Here is a 15,049-nt window from a genome sequence, read left to right as displayed (position 1 = left end):
AATCTTTTCCCAGTTCCCTAGTACGTGGATTATAGTGTGAACCTTTTAAATTGCTAATCAATCACACTACTGTGAAACAATATAATTTATATTTAAAGTATAAATTGCATTGCAAAATACTTTTATTTACACAAATTTGTGAGTGAACTAATCAATCTAACAGAAGTTTTTGTGTTGTGATAGGAAACCAGAGCACATAGTGAAAACATCGCAAACACTAGGAGAACCTGCATACAAATGTCCTTAGTGTGAATTATAACCGCCCCAGCACTACAAGGTGCTGGGCGCTACATAGTGTTAACGAGCATTTATACTACAGCATGCAATACGCGACTGTATACGTATTGTAAATATATTTTTCTGTATGCTGTGCAGTAAAGTGGGTCTATAAATATATGTTTCAATAATTGTTGCACAAAAAGTAAAGCTTATCCTAACAGCTGATTAGTAACACATCATACTGTAATATCTGAGCAAGATATCTCCCTATATTTATCTACTTGTATTGATGTTCTAGTAATGATTAGCAAAATTCACTGGTTATGATTCTTCTAATTATTTGTATGAGCATCTGCCTAATCTGCAGAAAATCACCCAATTCTCCAATTTAGGTTTTCAATCATGACTGAGTAATTACCTGACTCTGTGCAATTTATATACAAATATTCAGGAGAATAAATAAATTGCAATTGACTGGTTCGTCTGCTTTGTAAATTGATACTCATCATTAGCTACCAGTTAAAGCTTACAAATCCACCTACTATATTAAATGTCATCAAAATTATATTATAACTGATCTTTCATTTAACGTACAGTATGTAACCCAAGCTCCTGTATCATTCTTTGAAACATATTCACTAGGAAACCCTTGAATTTTTTTTTTAAATACTTCTGAAGGAGATGATTATTTTGTGAAAGTGTGTGATATCATACCAAGGCACGTGCGTCCTGAAGCATCAAGCGTCATCCCATTGGGGCATTCGCAAGTAAAGGATCCCATTGTGTTAACACATCGAGAGTTGATGCACAATCCCGGAAACACTTTACACTCGTCAACATCTGCATCCAAAACAAATGCATCTTTCATTTTTGAAACAATGCAAACAATAACAATTTTTCAAGAGCTCCTCAAATAAGGGTGTGGAGTAATTCCCGATAGGTGTAGAACTCATCATTGAAAAGTAAAGGGCCAAAAAATGTTTATGTAGGAGACTATGTAAGTCACATAACAACATTCAGAAATGTATGAGTGAAGTTTGTGCCTGGATAGGCTTTAAAAGGAAGAAAAAAAAAAAACTACTGGGTTCCGTTGTTTGTAGTTTTAGGTTTGGGAACCGTGTCCAAATTGTATTTTATTTGGCTTACTAAGAGTAAACCTTGGAAACTGTAAATAGAAAAAAGATTCTTTCTCTGTCTTCAGTTCTGATAGCTTTACTCTTGTAGTTATTATACACATTACAGGTTGTTCCTTTAAACATTATATGGTGGTGTTTAAGTGAACTTTTGGTGTTATTCAGAATGGCAGAGAAGATTTTTGCTTTGTTAAGACATGGATATTGGGAGCCAGACGGGACACATGATTACATAATTTTCTTTTTGGAAAGGGGCATTAACACATAGCTGACAATTCCACATGCCTGCATAGTTTTAATTAAGAGTGAGAAAAGGATGGGACCACCCTTTTTTATTAGTGTTGACATTGGCTAGCTCATACCAAGGCGTGTTAAGCTTTGTCATGGTGAACACAAAACAAGACCAAAAGCCAAAGTGTTTGGTCATAGGGAGTAAACCCTCTCAAGCACAAAACAAGGGTCTCTGGGGATCTGACATCAGGGCAAAGCTATCTTCCCCATAGGTCAGTGGAAGTATCCAGTAGACCATTAGGCCGAGTCTTCCAAGCCTTGGCCACCTGTCAGTTAATTAGGGACAAAGCATCATGACTAAAATAATATTGGACTTTCAGACCAGCACTAGGCACACTCGCTGTTATTTTAACTATTTAGCCAGTGCAACCTAAGCATTGAATATTTCTTTCATGTTAAAAAGGAGGTAACATCAGCATGTGCACACATTAGGAACATTTTAAATGACAAATGATAATCTATTAATTTTGGATTTGATATTGATACACAACTGAAAGTACAATAATCAATCATTTAAAAGAGTCCATGTTTTTAAGTAAGATCTATACTACATATAATCTTAAAGTTTGGTCAACAATCTTCCTCAGATGGAAAAATAAAGAGGAAAAAGAAGGGCTCTAATACTTTTCCTGAAGAAAAATTGCTTTTGGATTCCTGACCAGGGCACACAAAAAACATCTGCTCACATGGTATCTGCCGAAGGGAAGGATCAATGAATCAAAACTCTGATTCTCTCCTTCTACAGGGATTGCATGACCAAATATCCAGGTTTTGGTCATATGTCTGACAGTGCAGACTAGTGTTTAATCCCGGAAAGATAAGTGGTCTTTCTTAATGTTCTATTCTTTCAAGACTGTATATTTAAAAATATACATTTGAGCATTGGTCTGCTTCAAATTTTCTAATTTCCAAAATATATTTTTTTCAACCAATAAGATGATACAGAAACATGCATATCTAAGAAAATGCCTAAATGGTCTTAATACATTATTGGGTGTGATGCAATAGGACAAGAGGTTGGGTTTGCTAAAGCAGGAGAATGTTCATTGAGCCCATTAAACCTGGTGTTCACATCCACCCCCCCCCCCCAATCACTTGCAAGGGAAACAATTGTTTTTCAAAGTCTCTTGCACATCATTGGGCGTTTGGGATAAACACAGATCCACTGGGCTACCCCAAAGTTTATACTTAGCTAAATTTGTTTTTATATATATATTATATTTGGGGTGGTTTATGAGTTACTACACATGACTAATGGTGTAAAAAAAAATTTAATTGAAGGAGTTATTAACTATAACTAATCTTCGCTAAACTGAACTCCCCCTGGGGAAGGCACGTGTTCTGGAGACAAAACGCGTAGGGAAGGGGGTTGTTGAATGACATAATTACATCAGGAAGTATGTGCGGGATTGGTATACTACATTGAAAACACACTGATATATGTATTGTGGTTATACATTTACAGATGCTAGCAAAAGTTGGTGCACTGTCACACCTTTGAATGTGACGGTGATACTGTATTTGAGCAACGTATGAATAAATTTGTGTAACGGATAAAGCATTATTTTTGCCTTTATTGCCTCTGTACCTGAGCTGAGGGGCAGGCTGGAAAGTGCCTTAAAGGAGCACTGTATCTTGGATGGAAGTGATTGGAGTAACATTGGAGATCTAATGAAGGGAATCCACCTCCAGTGAAGACCACTACAGACACCGGAGGGATATTAATAGACAACAGAGTGGGACACAAGCGTTATATGATTATACATAATAAGTAGGGTAATGTAATCCAGGTGAGAGCACATTTGATGGTGGTGGCACATTAATTTGCAAGTGGTTTACATGGTGGTGACAAAATAGAAGAGTACAAATCACGAATTAAAGATGTGTAGAGACTTTTTATGGACATTTTTGTTGATCATTTGTTTATAGTATATTATTGGTTTGGTATTATGATTTATAGTGTTTTATTGGTGAGGTGAAAGTGCAGTACTATTATTCAGACATAAACTGAACTGAACTCTATCACAGTCTTGATCAAGGGAATATATTGTTTTAATTTCTAATTGAATATTATTATTATTATTATACAGTATTTATAAAGCGCCAATAGTTCGCTCAGCGCTGTACATTACAGAGGGGGACAGAACATGTGACAGAACAATACCAATACAATGCAAAACATGAGGGGATTGAATAAGATATTTTACTATATTTCCATGATTATAGTTATGTAAAAAAGTGTTGTTGAAGTGTAGATATTTGAGAGTTAAAGCTTAGATGACAGGGCCTTGGTATATGTACTTTCAAGCTCAATTTAAAATAAGATTGGCAAACATTTTTGTAACAGGGGGTAATGATGTATTTTATTATAAAACCGATGCTTATTACTGACCTATCACTAAGCCCGTTTTTGTTTATAGTGTGTAAACTTATAACTTTATGTGTTGCAAGGCAGAGCTTGGAAGTTAGAGTGCCCTAAATATATATCTTTTTAGTCCTTGAGAAGGATTGTTAGTGCATAACACTATTAACACCTAGGTGTCATTAAAGTCTGATGCATCATTTTGAATACCTTCACAGGTTGTGCCTCTTGACCTTGCAAAACCTTTAGCGCAGACAGGATCTGTGGAAACAAAACATTTAATTAAGAATCTAAGAAATCATGCAATTATAGGTGAAAGAAGCTAAACACTGAGCAGGACATCCATCTGAACTTTTTAGATCTCAAAATACCTAAATAATTGGAGTTAAGCTCATGTTTTTATATCGAGCTCTAAACATTTTTTTTTTAAATTACTTACAAATCAAAAGAAAATGGCATTACACTTTTGTTTCATTCATTGAAACTTTGTCCGCTAGTATTATAAATAATTATTTTCCTCAGTGAGAAGAATTTGCCCCATACCTAATAAATGGAATCTTATTCTGCACTAACATCTTTTTTCCATTTTTTCCCCCCAGATTTTAACTTAAGGAGAAATTCCACCTGTTTGTTTATGGTGGTGAGGGCAGAGCTCCATCTTTAATTTAGGTTTGTGTTGTTAAGGCGTCTGGTGGGATAATTTTCCTCCACCCTGCTTGTTGTCATCAGCCAACATGTCTTCCATATTTTATGGAGAGTACATTACAGGGTGCTTTATTCTAAAGGGAGAAATCATTTTATCTGAATTACCCCTGTAACCCATTTTATCTGTAGTACCCCTGTTAACAGGTGCTGTAAACCCCTATTGTATGCTTTTAGCTAACTGAAACTTTATTCAAATCCTATACTAATGCTAATTCTGCTACATGTGTTTAGTAATGTAACTAAGCCCACACGTCTTTTTATTATTTTGGTAGAGTGAAGAAAGGTTTGATTCTTTTCCAGGTCTAGTTTTCTATCAGTTTTCTATTCGAGAAATACCCCTTCACTTCTAGGAACTAATCTCCCAGACAAAACTCAAACCCTTTCCAGTCTAGCAGAGGTTATGGCTGGAACTCCAAATTTGCCGAAACACTGCACAGTTTTGTTGTGACAGGGAATAAGATTGGGTTTGATTTGAAGCCAAGTTTGGCAAATCCCAAAAGTAAGCTGTCATTGCCAAGCCAATGAGCTGCAGGCAGTGGATTCCCCACCCTGCAGCTGCATGTACACAAAGGGGTTGGTGATGCTCGTGACATCATTAACCTAATATGGCCATGTGGCCATGTGGCCATGAGCATCTCCATCCCTTTTTGTAAGTGCAGCTGCGGGCGGGAATCCCCTGCACACAGCTCATTGGCTTGGCAATAGCAGGTTACTTCTGGGATTTGCAAAACTTGGGTTTGGACAAAATTCAAGCTCATCATTAGTTGTGACATGAAATCCGTAGTGTGCTGCTGAAAAATGATTGCCGGCCCCTCTTGTCTATGATAATGATCAGCTGTAAAACAAATCAGCGAAATGTGATAAGTGCTTGTTGCAATTGTTATACTTTTATACTAAAAATGTAATTCTTGTATCCTGGAAGGATACCTCACATTTGTCGATAGACACCTGGAAAGCCATGGTCAATGGAAACCTCCCATTGTATAAGCTAACTTTTGATTTCAGGAAGAAGCCTCAAAACTTTGAGAAAGTGTGGAGCTGCTGGCTAAATAGTCCTAGACTACTGCCTCTGTAGAGTCGGGAATGTGATTATACCAATGTTACTTGTGTGACTCCTGTGAACTATTGGTTGTTTCCAGTTGCACCACATTTATATTGCTGTTACTGTTGCCTTGTGTATCCTTGATCATTTGTAAGAGCCATTAGGTGTTTTTTCTTCTTTTGTGCCTTTTTTCCTTTTGTTTTCTTTTTTGGATGTCTTCGTGTTGACCCTTTGGAACTTTCATGTAAAAAAAATCTGCGACCTGAGTGTTAGGCGGCTGTATTGGCCGACAACATGGTGACTATAAAATTAGTCAAAAAAGAGAAAACAGTCAAAAGTCAGGCGATAAGAGCATAGAAGTACCTGGTTCACAAGGTAGACAAGGACTTCCCCAGGCGGCGCCTAATGTAGAACAGCACTGTGACCGTAAAGTTGCCCCATTGATGTTGACTTCACATCTTCCATTCACTATATCTTTCCAGCATGTGCCTTTAACAGTTTCTGTGTAATACAACAATTTAAAAAAATCAATGTTTCACATTTTACATAAGGTCAACCTTTTAATATCATTCAATAAATTAGTGTGTGAAAAATAAAAATTAATGTAAACCCTAAATCTATTTTTCAGTTTATTTTGGCATCATACCTTGCTATTTTCTTGAACAAATCATTTTTATAAATCTGTTTTTTACCTGAACATCCTGCCAGTAATGGCACTTCAAGATGCTGACTGACAATGTTAATGCGTTAAAATTAGAAGCAGCTTTGCCAATCATCCATGCACATTCCTCTATTTTGCCTACTTATGTGGTCAGAAGGAGACATAAGCAGACCTGATAGGAAGCCCAGCATCCAAACAAAGAAGCATGCACTGCAGGCTGTCAAAGGCATTGCTAAATGTGAAGCAGTAGCTTAGCACTGTCAGCCTTAAACAGGAAATGAGGCTACTGGCAGGATCTCCAAATTAAAAACTTTGCAACAGATTTACAAAATAATTATTTGCTTGAGAATGATGCCAAACATACAGAAAATTAAATGTAGGACTTGTTTATACTTACAGTTGGAAGGGCATTAAAAATGCATGGCTGAGCAGTGTTTTAGCACTCTCAACTGTGTTCACATGCTGCAGTCACAATGCTTCATGACTTATTCAAGTGAATTGGGAAGTGCTGCAAATGCCCTGCAACCATGTGCATTGCACATGGTTGTAGTGCATTGGTGCAGCAATCATGTGGTTAAAGCAGGTGGTGATGAGGAGTCACATCACCTCCTCACCACCTGTTAAGTGCCTCTGAAAAGCTAATTAAATGTGGATTTCTTTTCAGAGGACCAGTAGTTTAGACACCAGTCTAAACTTAGCATGCAACTGACCATATATGGATCGAACGTTGATCAGTTCCACAGGGGCTGGCCATATTTCAATCAATTTTTTGTCGTTCCTACTTGACAGAAGTTAATCTAACAACGACTTCTGTCAAACAAGAAGTTTTGGAAAATTTTCATTTGATCAGCGACTGCACTGCTGATCAGTGTATTATGACATAGGAGGAGTCCCCGATACCAGAATACAATAGAACAGAAGGGAGAATTTCTCCATCCACCATGCTTGTTTGGATGGGGAAATTAATTTGATTATTTTTGAATAGCCCACTGGCTTATTGAAGAAAAAACAACCCATCTATGGGCAGCCTTAGGGCTTACATACACTTTAAATATTTGTCACGTTTTGAACATACAAGACTTCTACAAAATCCTATAATGTTATTTTCACTAGTCACAGAATCTCTAATTACCAATGCAGATTGTCTTGGTTGTATCCAATGTACTTCCAGGAGGGCATTCACACAAAAAGGATCCTGGAATATTTTTGCATGCGCCATTGATACAGGGGTTGGACTCACACTCATCAATATCTGAAAAGAAAAATAGACATAGACTCTGTTTTATTTCATTTAAATATTGACCACAAATAACTTATCTACAGTACAACACTAATGTACAAATAAAAGCTCCTGTATGACAGTCCAAACAAGTACCAAATCCAGTTACTATGTGATGCACAAGCCTCATAAAATAAGTAAAAAATCCTATCTTATCCACACACTAACCCTCCCAGACACTGCAGCTTCCAGTGGGGGGACTTCAGTAACAGAGGCACTGCTGCCAATCCTATAAACAGTGAGTAGTACAAGGTTCGGCCCGGAGCTTATTAACAAACTAAAGGCTTATGACTTAGCAGTGACAGTGCTGATAGCCATGCCTCCTGCAACACTTTCTCCATGTGACAACTGCTCCTGTTCCCGACAGGTACATACGTATTCACCTTGACCTTTCATGCTTTGAGAAGGGTGTATGGCCAATAGAAACACCATACAAATCCAATGTTTGAGGAGGGTGCATGGCCAATAGAAACACCATACAAATCCAAAGTAGAAGAAATGACCGGTAGTCCAAAATGTGTCCATAAGTCCAGGTTATGGTGTTGTCCCCAGCACATTACCCCTGCCTCTTCCCTACTGACCCTCATCACCCTCCCTTTCCCCTCCTTGTTCTTTCCTTCTCCTCTGTACATTATCTTTCTATCCCCTACATGAGTGTTGGCATACATGCTGGTGTTCTAACTCTTGACTCTTACATATTCATACACGCTTGATTTGTTTATTATTGTTTTCTTGTAAAACTCGAGACATCTCATGTTCTGACGGGTTAAAAAAGCACTTCCTACATTAGGCTTGTCTTGTTACAATCAGATGATGTTTCTTTATGCTCATGCAAATGTTTAAGCTTATATGTTTTTATTGATTGAAGCTTTAATATCTGTAACCTTTGTCTTGAATGAACATGACATGTCTGACAAATAAAGAATATCAAAAATGACAGATCTCAAGTCTTTACTGGACAAGTCTTACAGCTGAACAGGACAACATACCTTGTGGAGAAAGTGTATAACAATCAGCGATTCGGAGACAGTGTGGTCTGCAAATAATGTGCATGCAGACCAAACACACACACATATATATATATATATATATATATATATATATATATATATAAACCCAACAATAAATTAATCTGTCACAAGCACTGACAATTTTGGTGTGGAGGCGAAGGAATTTCTTTATGAATTCTAGTGAATATATTTACTGAATATTGACTTTAAATTTATGAAGGTTAAAATGACTATTCCTAATTTTTTTCTACTGGAAACAAGTAGTTACCTATAGCTTCCCATTTTTTTATAAAGCAGGTGCAATTAGCCACTCTTTTTCTGCAATACCCAGCATACCCAACCTATTTTACTGATAATTTTGTCAATTTATATATAGGAAAGTACCCCCCCCCCATATGGGTGAATGTATGTGGGTTTTTTTTGTTTGTTTTTTTTTGTTTTTTTGTACTGTTATCTTATTTAGAAATTTTACCATCTTTAGTGGTTTTATTCATCACATATGCATAAAAATGCAACATTTTGCCATACACTAAATTATTTTGTTGATTTGTTAGTATAGACATGATTTATTATTTGATATGCTTAGAAAAAAGTGTCAGGTTATCAGTGAATGTTAAGAAATCTGAAATTACATCTTAATCTGAGTTACAAAACTTTGCAAAAGGAATGAGAGGATGTTTAAGATTACCAGCCCACAAACAATAGTCATTAACAATCTTGTAATAGTGGGCATATTTTCTAATGTAGGAAATTGAGTTACCTTCACAAGTTTTGAGATCAGGTTTATAGACATATCCTTTAGGGCAGGTGCAGGTAAAACTTCCTGGAGTGTTCCGACATTGTCCGTTGTCACATAGCAGTCTGTTTATTGCACATTCATCAATGTCTGAAAAAAGAAATCAGGACAAGGGACAGACAGTTTAGAGAATATAGCATTTAGTCACCTTACTTCTTTGCACTATGACAACCCATATGCTTTGATTCATCCCAATTTATTCCATTGAAAACAGAGTAGGATATCCATATTATAATATGTATCTGTATAACCATTTGACATAAATACATGACCTAATACCAAGGTACTGCTACATTTCTGCATATAATGCTTGGGAAACAGCAACCCAAATGATTCCAGAAAATTGAGTTTTTGTTTTTGTATAATAGTGATATCTAAATGAATGGGAAATCACCTGCTTGGAAATCCTCTACAGTAGTAACCTGGTGACAGCTGTTCCTAAAGCAACTCCCATGCTTTCTTTAAATACAGTTCTATAATAGAGATTTTACCTGATGGTGGAAGTTAGTACTGTATTGTAAGAAAAAGCAATGCTTCTGTATTGGAAACACTTCAGATTAAATGGCCAGATTTAAGTCCACCAAAGACCACAAGTAACATCAGGACACTGGTCACTATACTATGTACTTCTCTATTAGAATACCTCCATATTATTCGCTGGAGGGGTCCCAGTTAAATTTGAGAATTATGTTTTTCTTTTTTTATGCATCAATATGACCAAATGCTATATTCAAATATACAGACCTACATTCCTAAATACTGGTAATCCTCTAATTGCTTCTATCTACATAACTGTATCACTAGCAAAGGTCTATGGGAAAACTCTAGACTCATGAGGAGAACATAAGATGGTTGGAACTGGAAGTGTGGCAGTCATTCTTAAGGATTCCTCCAGAGGTTTCTAGAGGTTCCTTAAGCTGTGGCTGATTAACATCCCATTTGATGGTGCATTCCAGGTTCATTACCACTTTGTAGAGTCAGCAGCAAAATACCAAAGAATCCAAAAAGAATCACTGTAAGGGGGCATTTTTCCTACCGATCACTAATGCAGGGGACATACTTCCATATTTCATTCTACCAGTGTCCTTGACTAATTTTTTGTTGGGGTTCCCTGAGACATGAAAATAATTGCAAGGGCTCCTTTGGGGTAAAAAGGTTGAGAAAGGGTGAGTAAGAGTCTTCAGATAAGTGCAACAATATTATAGGGGACACATAGAAAAGACATATATCCTAAATCTGGTTTAACCCCTTTTCTGCTCATCTTTATGGTCCTATGGTAGGGATTACCTGAAGTTGTGATTAAAATGATGCAACCATAATCTGTGATAAGTAACTCCCAAATAAAGCCCCAATTGATTAGCTGTTACTGGTTTTACTATTATGAAAACAGCATTCATAATATCAAGAGGTATCTAAGAGACAATGAGGACCCTCATCTTATTTTGCTCTGAGTGAGAGATTTAGTTATTTGCTCAGTATCCTTTATCCACCCCCAGCTACATCACCAAACTCATCTGCAGATATCGCCCAAACTGTCCTCTCTGATTCTCTCAAGACCTCCTGCTCTCCAGTTCCCTTTCTACTTCCTCCCACACTCCCCTGCAGGACTTCTTCAGAGCCTTTCCCATCCTCTGGAAATCCCTGCCCCAGTATGTACGGTCAGCTCCTACCCTGTCTGCCTGTAGGCGATCCTTCAAAACTGATTTATTCAGGGAACCCTACATCACCTTCACCTAAGAACTGTACTTGAGTCCATAAGATCATCCCCTGCAGCTATTACCTTTTGTACCACCTCCCCCACCCTTTAGATTGTAAGCTGCATGGCCAGGGCCCTCCTATTCCTTCTGTATCGAACTGTATTGTAATTGTACTGTCCCTCTTTATACTGTAAAGCGCTGCGAAAACTGTTGGTGCTATATAAATCCTTTATAATTATACTTCTTTTAATAAAAAACGAGACATATGTGATTAAATCAGCACAAAATTGGATTCTCCCTACACAGCAACATCTCTCTCAGTTTTGGCTTAATATAATTAATTTTAGTTTTTAATGTAATCATTATGTAGTATTATTTAATAATTTGTTATCATTTTTTTTATTTAATCATTTGTTTATATCTGGCTATAGGTACAACAATAGTTGAGGAATGTATCCACCATATGCAAAGGAAAACAATAAAGATTTCATACCATTACAACTCTTCCCAGTAGTGTCCACCTCGTATCCAGAATTACAAACACATTTGTAGGTTCCACGAAGATTTTCACAAATTCCATTAGGACAGATATCAGGATCCAGAGCACATTCATTAATATCTGAAAACAACATACTCAATAAACTTAATCATGCCGTTTTGTTGGAGTCATACAAGGTGCTTACATTTCCTGTTGCATGCAAGTGAGAGACAAACTTAGCATCTGTAATAACAGTGTACAAAGTACATTAAATACAAGATTAAAATGTCTATTTCAACTTTGCAGCCATCTAAGCTGACAACCCACCAAGATATTACTTCTGGCAAGGCTCCGGCATCCAGGAATGCTATTTATATACAATATATAATTACATTGTTTTGTACTGGCTGGATTTTTAATTGGCCCTTTTTAATCGCTTGCTTATGGGCTGTGGAAAAATAGTTTGTTTACAGGAACTAAACAGTGACTGGGAAAAATGAGGAAGCCAGAAAACAAAAATGGATCCAATTAGCAAAAGGTATCTTATGTTTTTTTAAAAAAAAAATGTCTTTAAGTGTATGTAAACATTAACACTGCAATTCACTTATTTGCTCTCTTTTGGTCTTCTAAATATAAAGAGACTGAGTTAACTTGTGACTTCCCTTGCAAATCTGAAACAGTTTTATCAGCCCTGACCAGGTTACCCATGTGAACTACAGAATACCACATCCCTATGTTATGGAGATGTTAGTCCAAATTGGGAACCTGGGGTGACAACACAGCATCTCCACAAATACTCCACCTATCAGGGCTCAAAATTAAGTACACGAGTGCACCCATAGCCAGGGGCACTTGGCGGGGGACCCCAAAAGAGGAGAATCAAAACTTCTATGCAAAACCATCACACAGAGCAGGTGAGTATAACAGTAAGTGATAGGAAATCCCTCCAAAGTGAGGGAATCCCTAGTTGTCACCAGGTTCACCATAACTAGTGTCATCATTGGAAAATTCCCCCTCTATTCCTTTGCTGGGGACAACGCATAATTTCGGATTTTCTTTCACTCTCAATGGTAATGAGCATTTACTTCTGTTTAACCACATTTATTTTGTAATTCCTGGAGTTGGGATTTAAGTTTAGGTGTTTGGCAAAGGTTACATGGTCTAGCATTTTTTTGCTGACTGATAGCTGAAAAGAGTAGGAGATTTGAGCGGAGAGTGAAAACATTTTACTTTTGACTGCTGGTGATTGCTGGTGCTTGTAGTTGTTTTATTTTCTTCTTTGGGTCTTGCTAAAAGCTTTTACTTTTTTAAATCACTTTTTCTGTTACTTTTTAAATAGCATTTTTTTTCTTCCTTTCCTTGCCTTCCTTCAGTCTGCTAATTTAGGGGAGGGGTTCATTGGTCACAGGTGCTACAGGTTCTATACAAATTGCTGTAGAGTTCACTCTGAACTTGCTCATTCTTGAGCTTGCTTGCAATTTGCTTGCTGGACCTTTGACTAAGTGGACATTTGATAAGTGGAGTTAAAAAACCGGAGTTCAAAACAGGAGTCTTCTGACCTGTAAGTGACAATTGATATTTCCTATTAATATTGTAACTGGGATATGAGTGCTAGCAGGGTTTGAAGGTTTTGTTCAGTGCACAGTTTGCCGCATGTATACAACAGTGGAGCAACAGCTCCAAGATGGATACCGTTGCGACAGATGTGAGCGGGTTGCCCTTCTGGAAACTCGAGTTAAAGATCTGCAGGAGCAAGTTGCACCACTGGGCAGAACCGACAACCTTGAAAGGGGTCTTCTGCTCCCTGAGAAGGTAGCTAATGGGATTGGATTTGAAGGGGCTAATCAGGATTATCAGGTAGGAAGATGGGTTACTGTAACGAGAGGGATTGGTAGGGGCTCACAGAACAGGAAGGCTGCCCCTGGGTTTGTGCACCCAAGCAGATTTGCCAAGTTGGATGAAGATGTGGGGGTGGCAAGCTCAGGGGTGGCAGCCCTGGATGTCACTGCTATTCCTAACAGCCAGGAGGGCAGACCATCTGAGAGGGGTGGTGAGGGTAGTGCAGGAAGGCCTAGACAGTTAGTGGTAGTAGGGGATTCTATAATCAGAAGGACTGATAGAATAATTTGTTGCCAGTATCTCCTCAACAGAATGGTTTGCTGTCTCCCTGATGTCAGGGTTCGGCATGTGGTGGACCGGGTTGATAAATTACTGGGAGGGGCTGGGCATGATCCAGCTGTCTTGGTCCATGTTGGAACCCACAACAGAATACATGGAAGGTGGAGGCTCCTTCAAAATCAATTTAAAGAACTAGGCTGCAATTTGAAGGGAAGGACCTCCAAGGTGATATTCTCTGAACTATTACCTGTGCCATGCGCAACTCAGGAAAGACAGGGGGAGATTACAAAACTCAATGCATGGCTAAAGATCTGGTGTAAGAGGGAAGGATTTGGGTTTCTAGAGCACTGGGCTGACTTTTCATTGGGGTGCAAACTATATGCTAGAGATGGTTTGCACCTAAATGGAAGGGGGTCTGCTGTGCTGGGGGAGAGGTTTATGGGAAGGCTGGAGGAGTATTTAAACTAGGATCAAGGGGGGGAGGGATAATTAGATTATAACAGGGTAGACAGATCAGACAGGGGTCAGTACTTACTGGTGGGTAGAATGGGGAAAGATGGGGGGAGGGTTATGGCAGATGATAAGAAGGCTCCCATGTTACAAACAACCAGTGGAATTGGTACTATTTGTATGAAAATAAAAAATATGCAAAATACATGCACACAAGGTATCACTGAATAAAAGTGTTTCTTCACCAATGCCAAGCAAAATAGGTGAGTTGGAAGCTTTGGTGCATGAACAGAACTATGATTTAATTGGTATTGCTGAATCTTGGCTTCATTCTTCACATGACTGGGCCATTAATATTCCTGGCTATGTTCTCTTTCAGAGAGACAGAGCAAATAGAAAAGGTGGTGGTGTCTGTCTCTATGTGAGAAGTGAACTCAGAGCGAGTGTGAAAGAGGATCTAGTTGATGGAGAGTGTGATGAGGCTGAAGTATTATGGGTGGAACTGCACATGGGGGTGCGTACTACAAAGGTAATCATTGGAGTTTGTTATAGGCCTCCCAGCGTTAATAAGGAGGTGGAGACTCAGCTCCTTGCACAGATCAAAAGGGCTGAAAGGGCTGGGACAGTGATAATAATGGGGGATTGACTGGAGTAATATTACTGCAGGAACAGTTAAAGGGCAAAAATTTTTAAACCTACTACAGGAAAATTTTATGGTACAGTTCATAGAGGCCCCTACTAAGAGTGATGCTCTGCTGGACCTGGTAATCTCAAACCATGCAGAGCTTATTACAAATGTCCATATAAA

The 15,049-nt window shown here is 38.0% G+C and overlaps 1 protein-coding gene across 1 annotated transcript in view; it reads right to left on the bottom strand.

Annotated features, from left to right (window-relative positions):
• The window catches only part of FBN1 (fibrillin 1), a 374,110-nt gene that overhangs the window by 104,539 nt on the left and 254,522 nt on the right, over positions 1-15,049 (bottom strand). Inside the window, exons 18-23 of the mRNA XM_089670326.1 lie at positions 11,689-11,814; positions 9,463-9,588; positions 7,546-7,665; positions 6,116-6,253; positions 4,216-4,266; positions 934-1,059 (exon numbers count right to left, since the gene is read on the bottom strand). Of these exons, the coding sequence (XP_089526452.1) occupies positions 934-1,059; positions 4,216-4,266; positions 6,116-6,253; positions 7,546-7,665; positions 9,463-9,588; positions 11,689-11,814 (687 nt within the window). The remainder of the gene's footprint in view (positions 1-933; positions 1,060-4,215; positions 4,267-6,115; positions 6,254-7,545; positions 7,666-9,462; positions 9,589-11,688; positions 11,815-15,049) is intronic.

Source organism: Staurois parvus, unplaced genomic scaffold, assembly GCF_062004578.1.
Source record: "Staurois parvus isolate SC_StPar_1 unplaced genomic scaffold, SC_StPar_1.0 ptg000089l, whole genome shotgun sequence".
NCBI classification, from domain to species: Eukaryota; Metazoa; Chordata; class Amphibia; order Anura; family Ranidae; genus Staurois; species Staurois parvus.
This window is presented reverse-complemented; position numbering and strand designations above follow the sequence as displayed.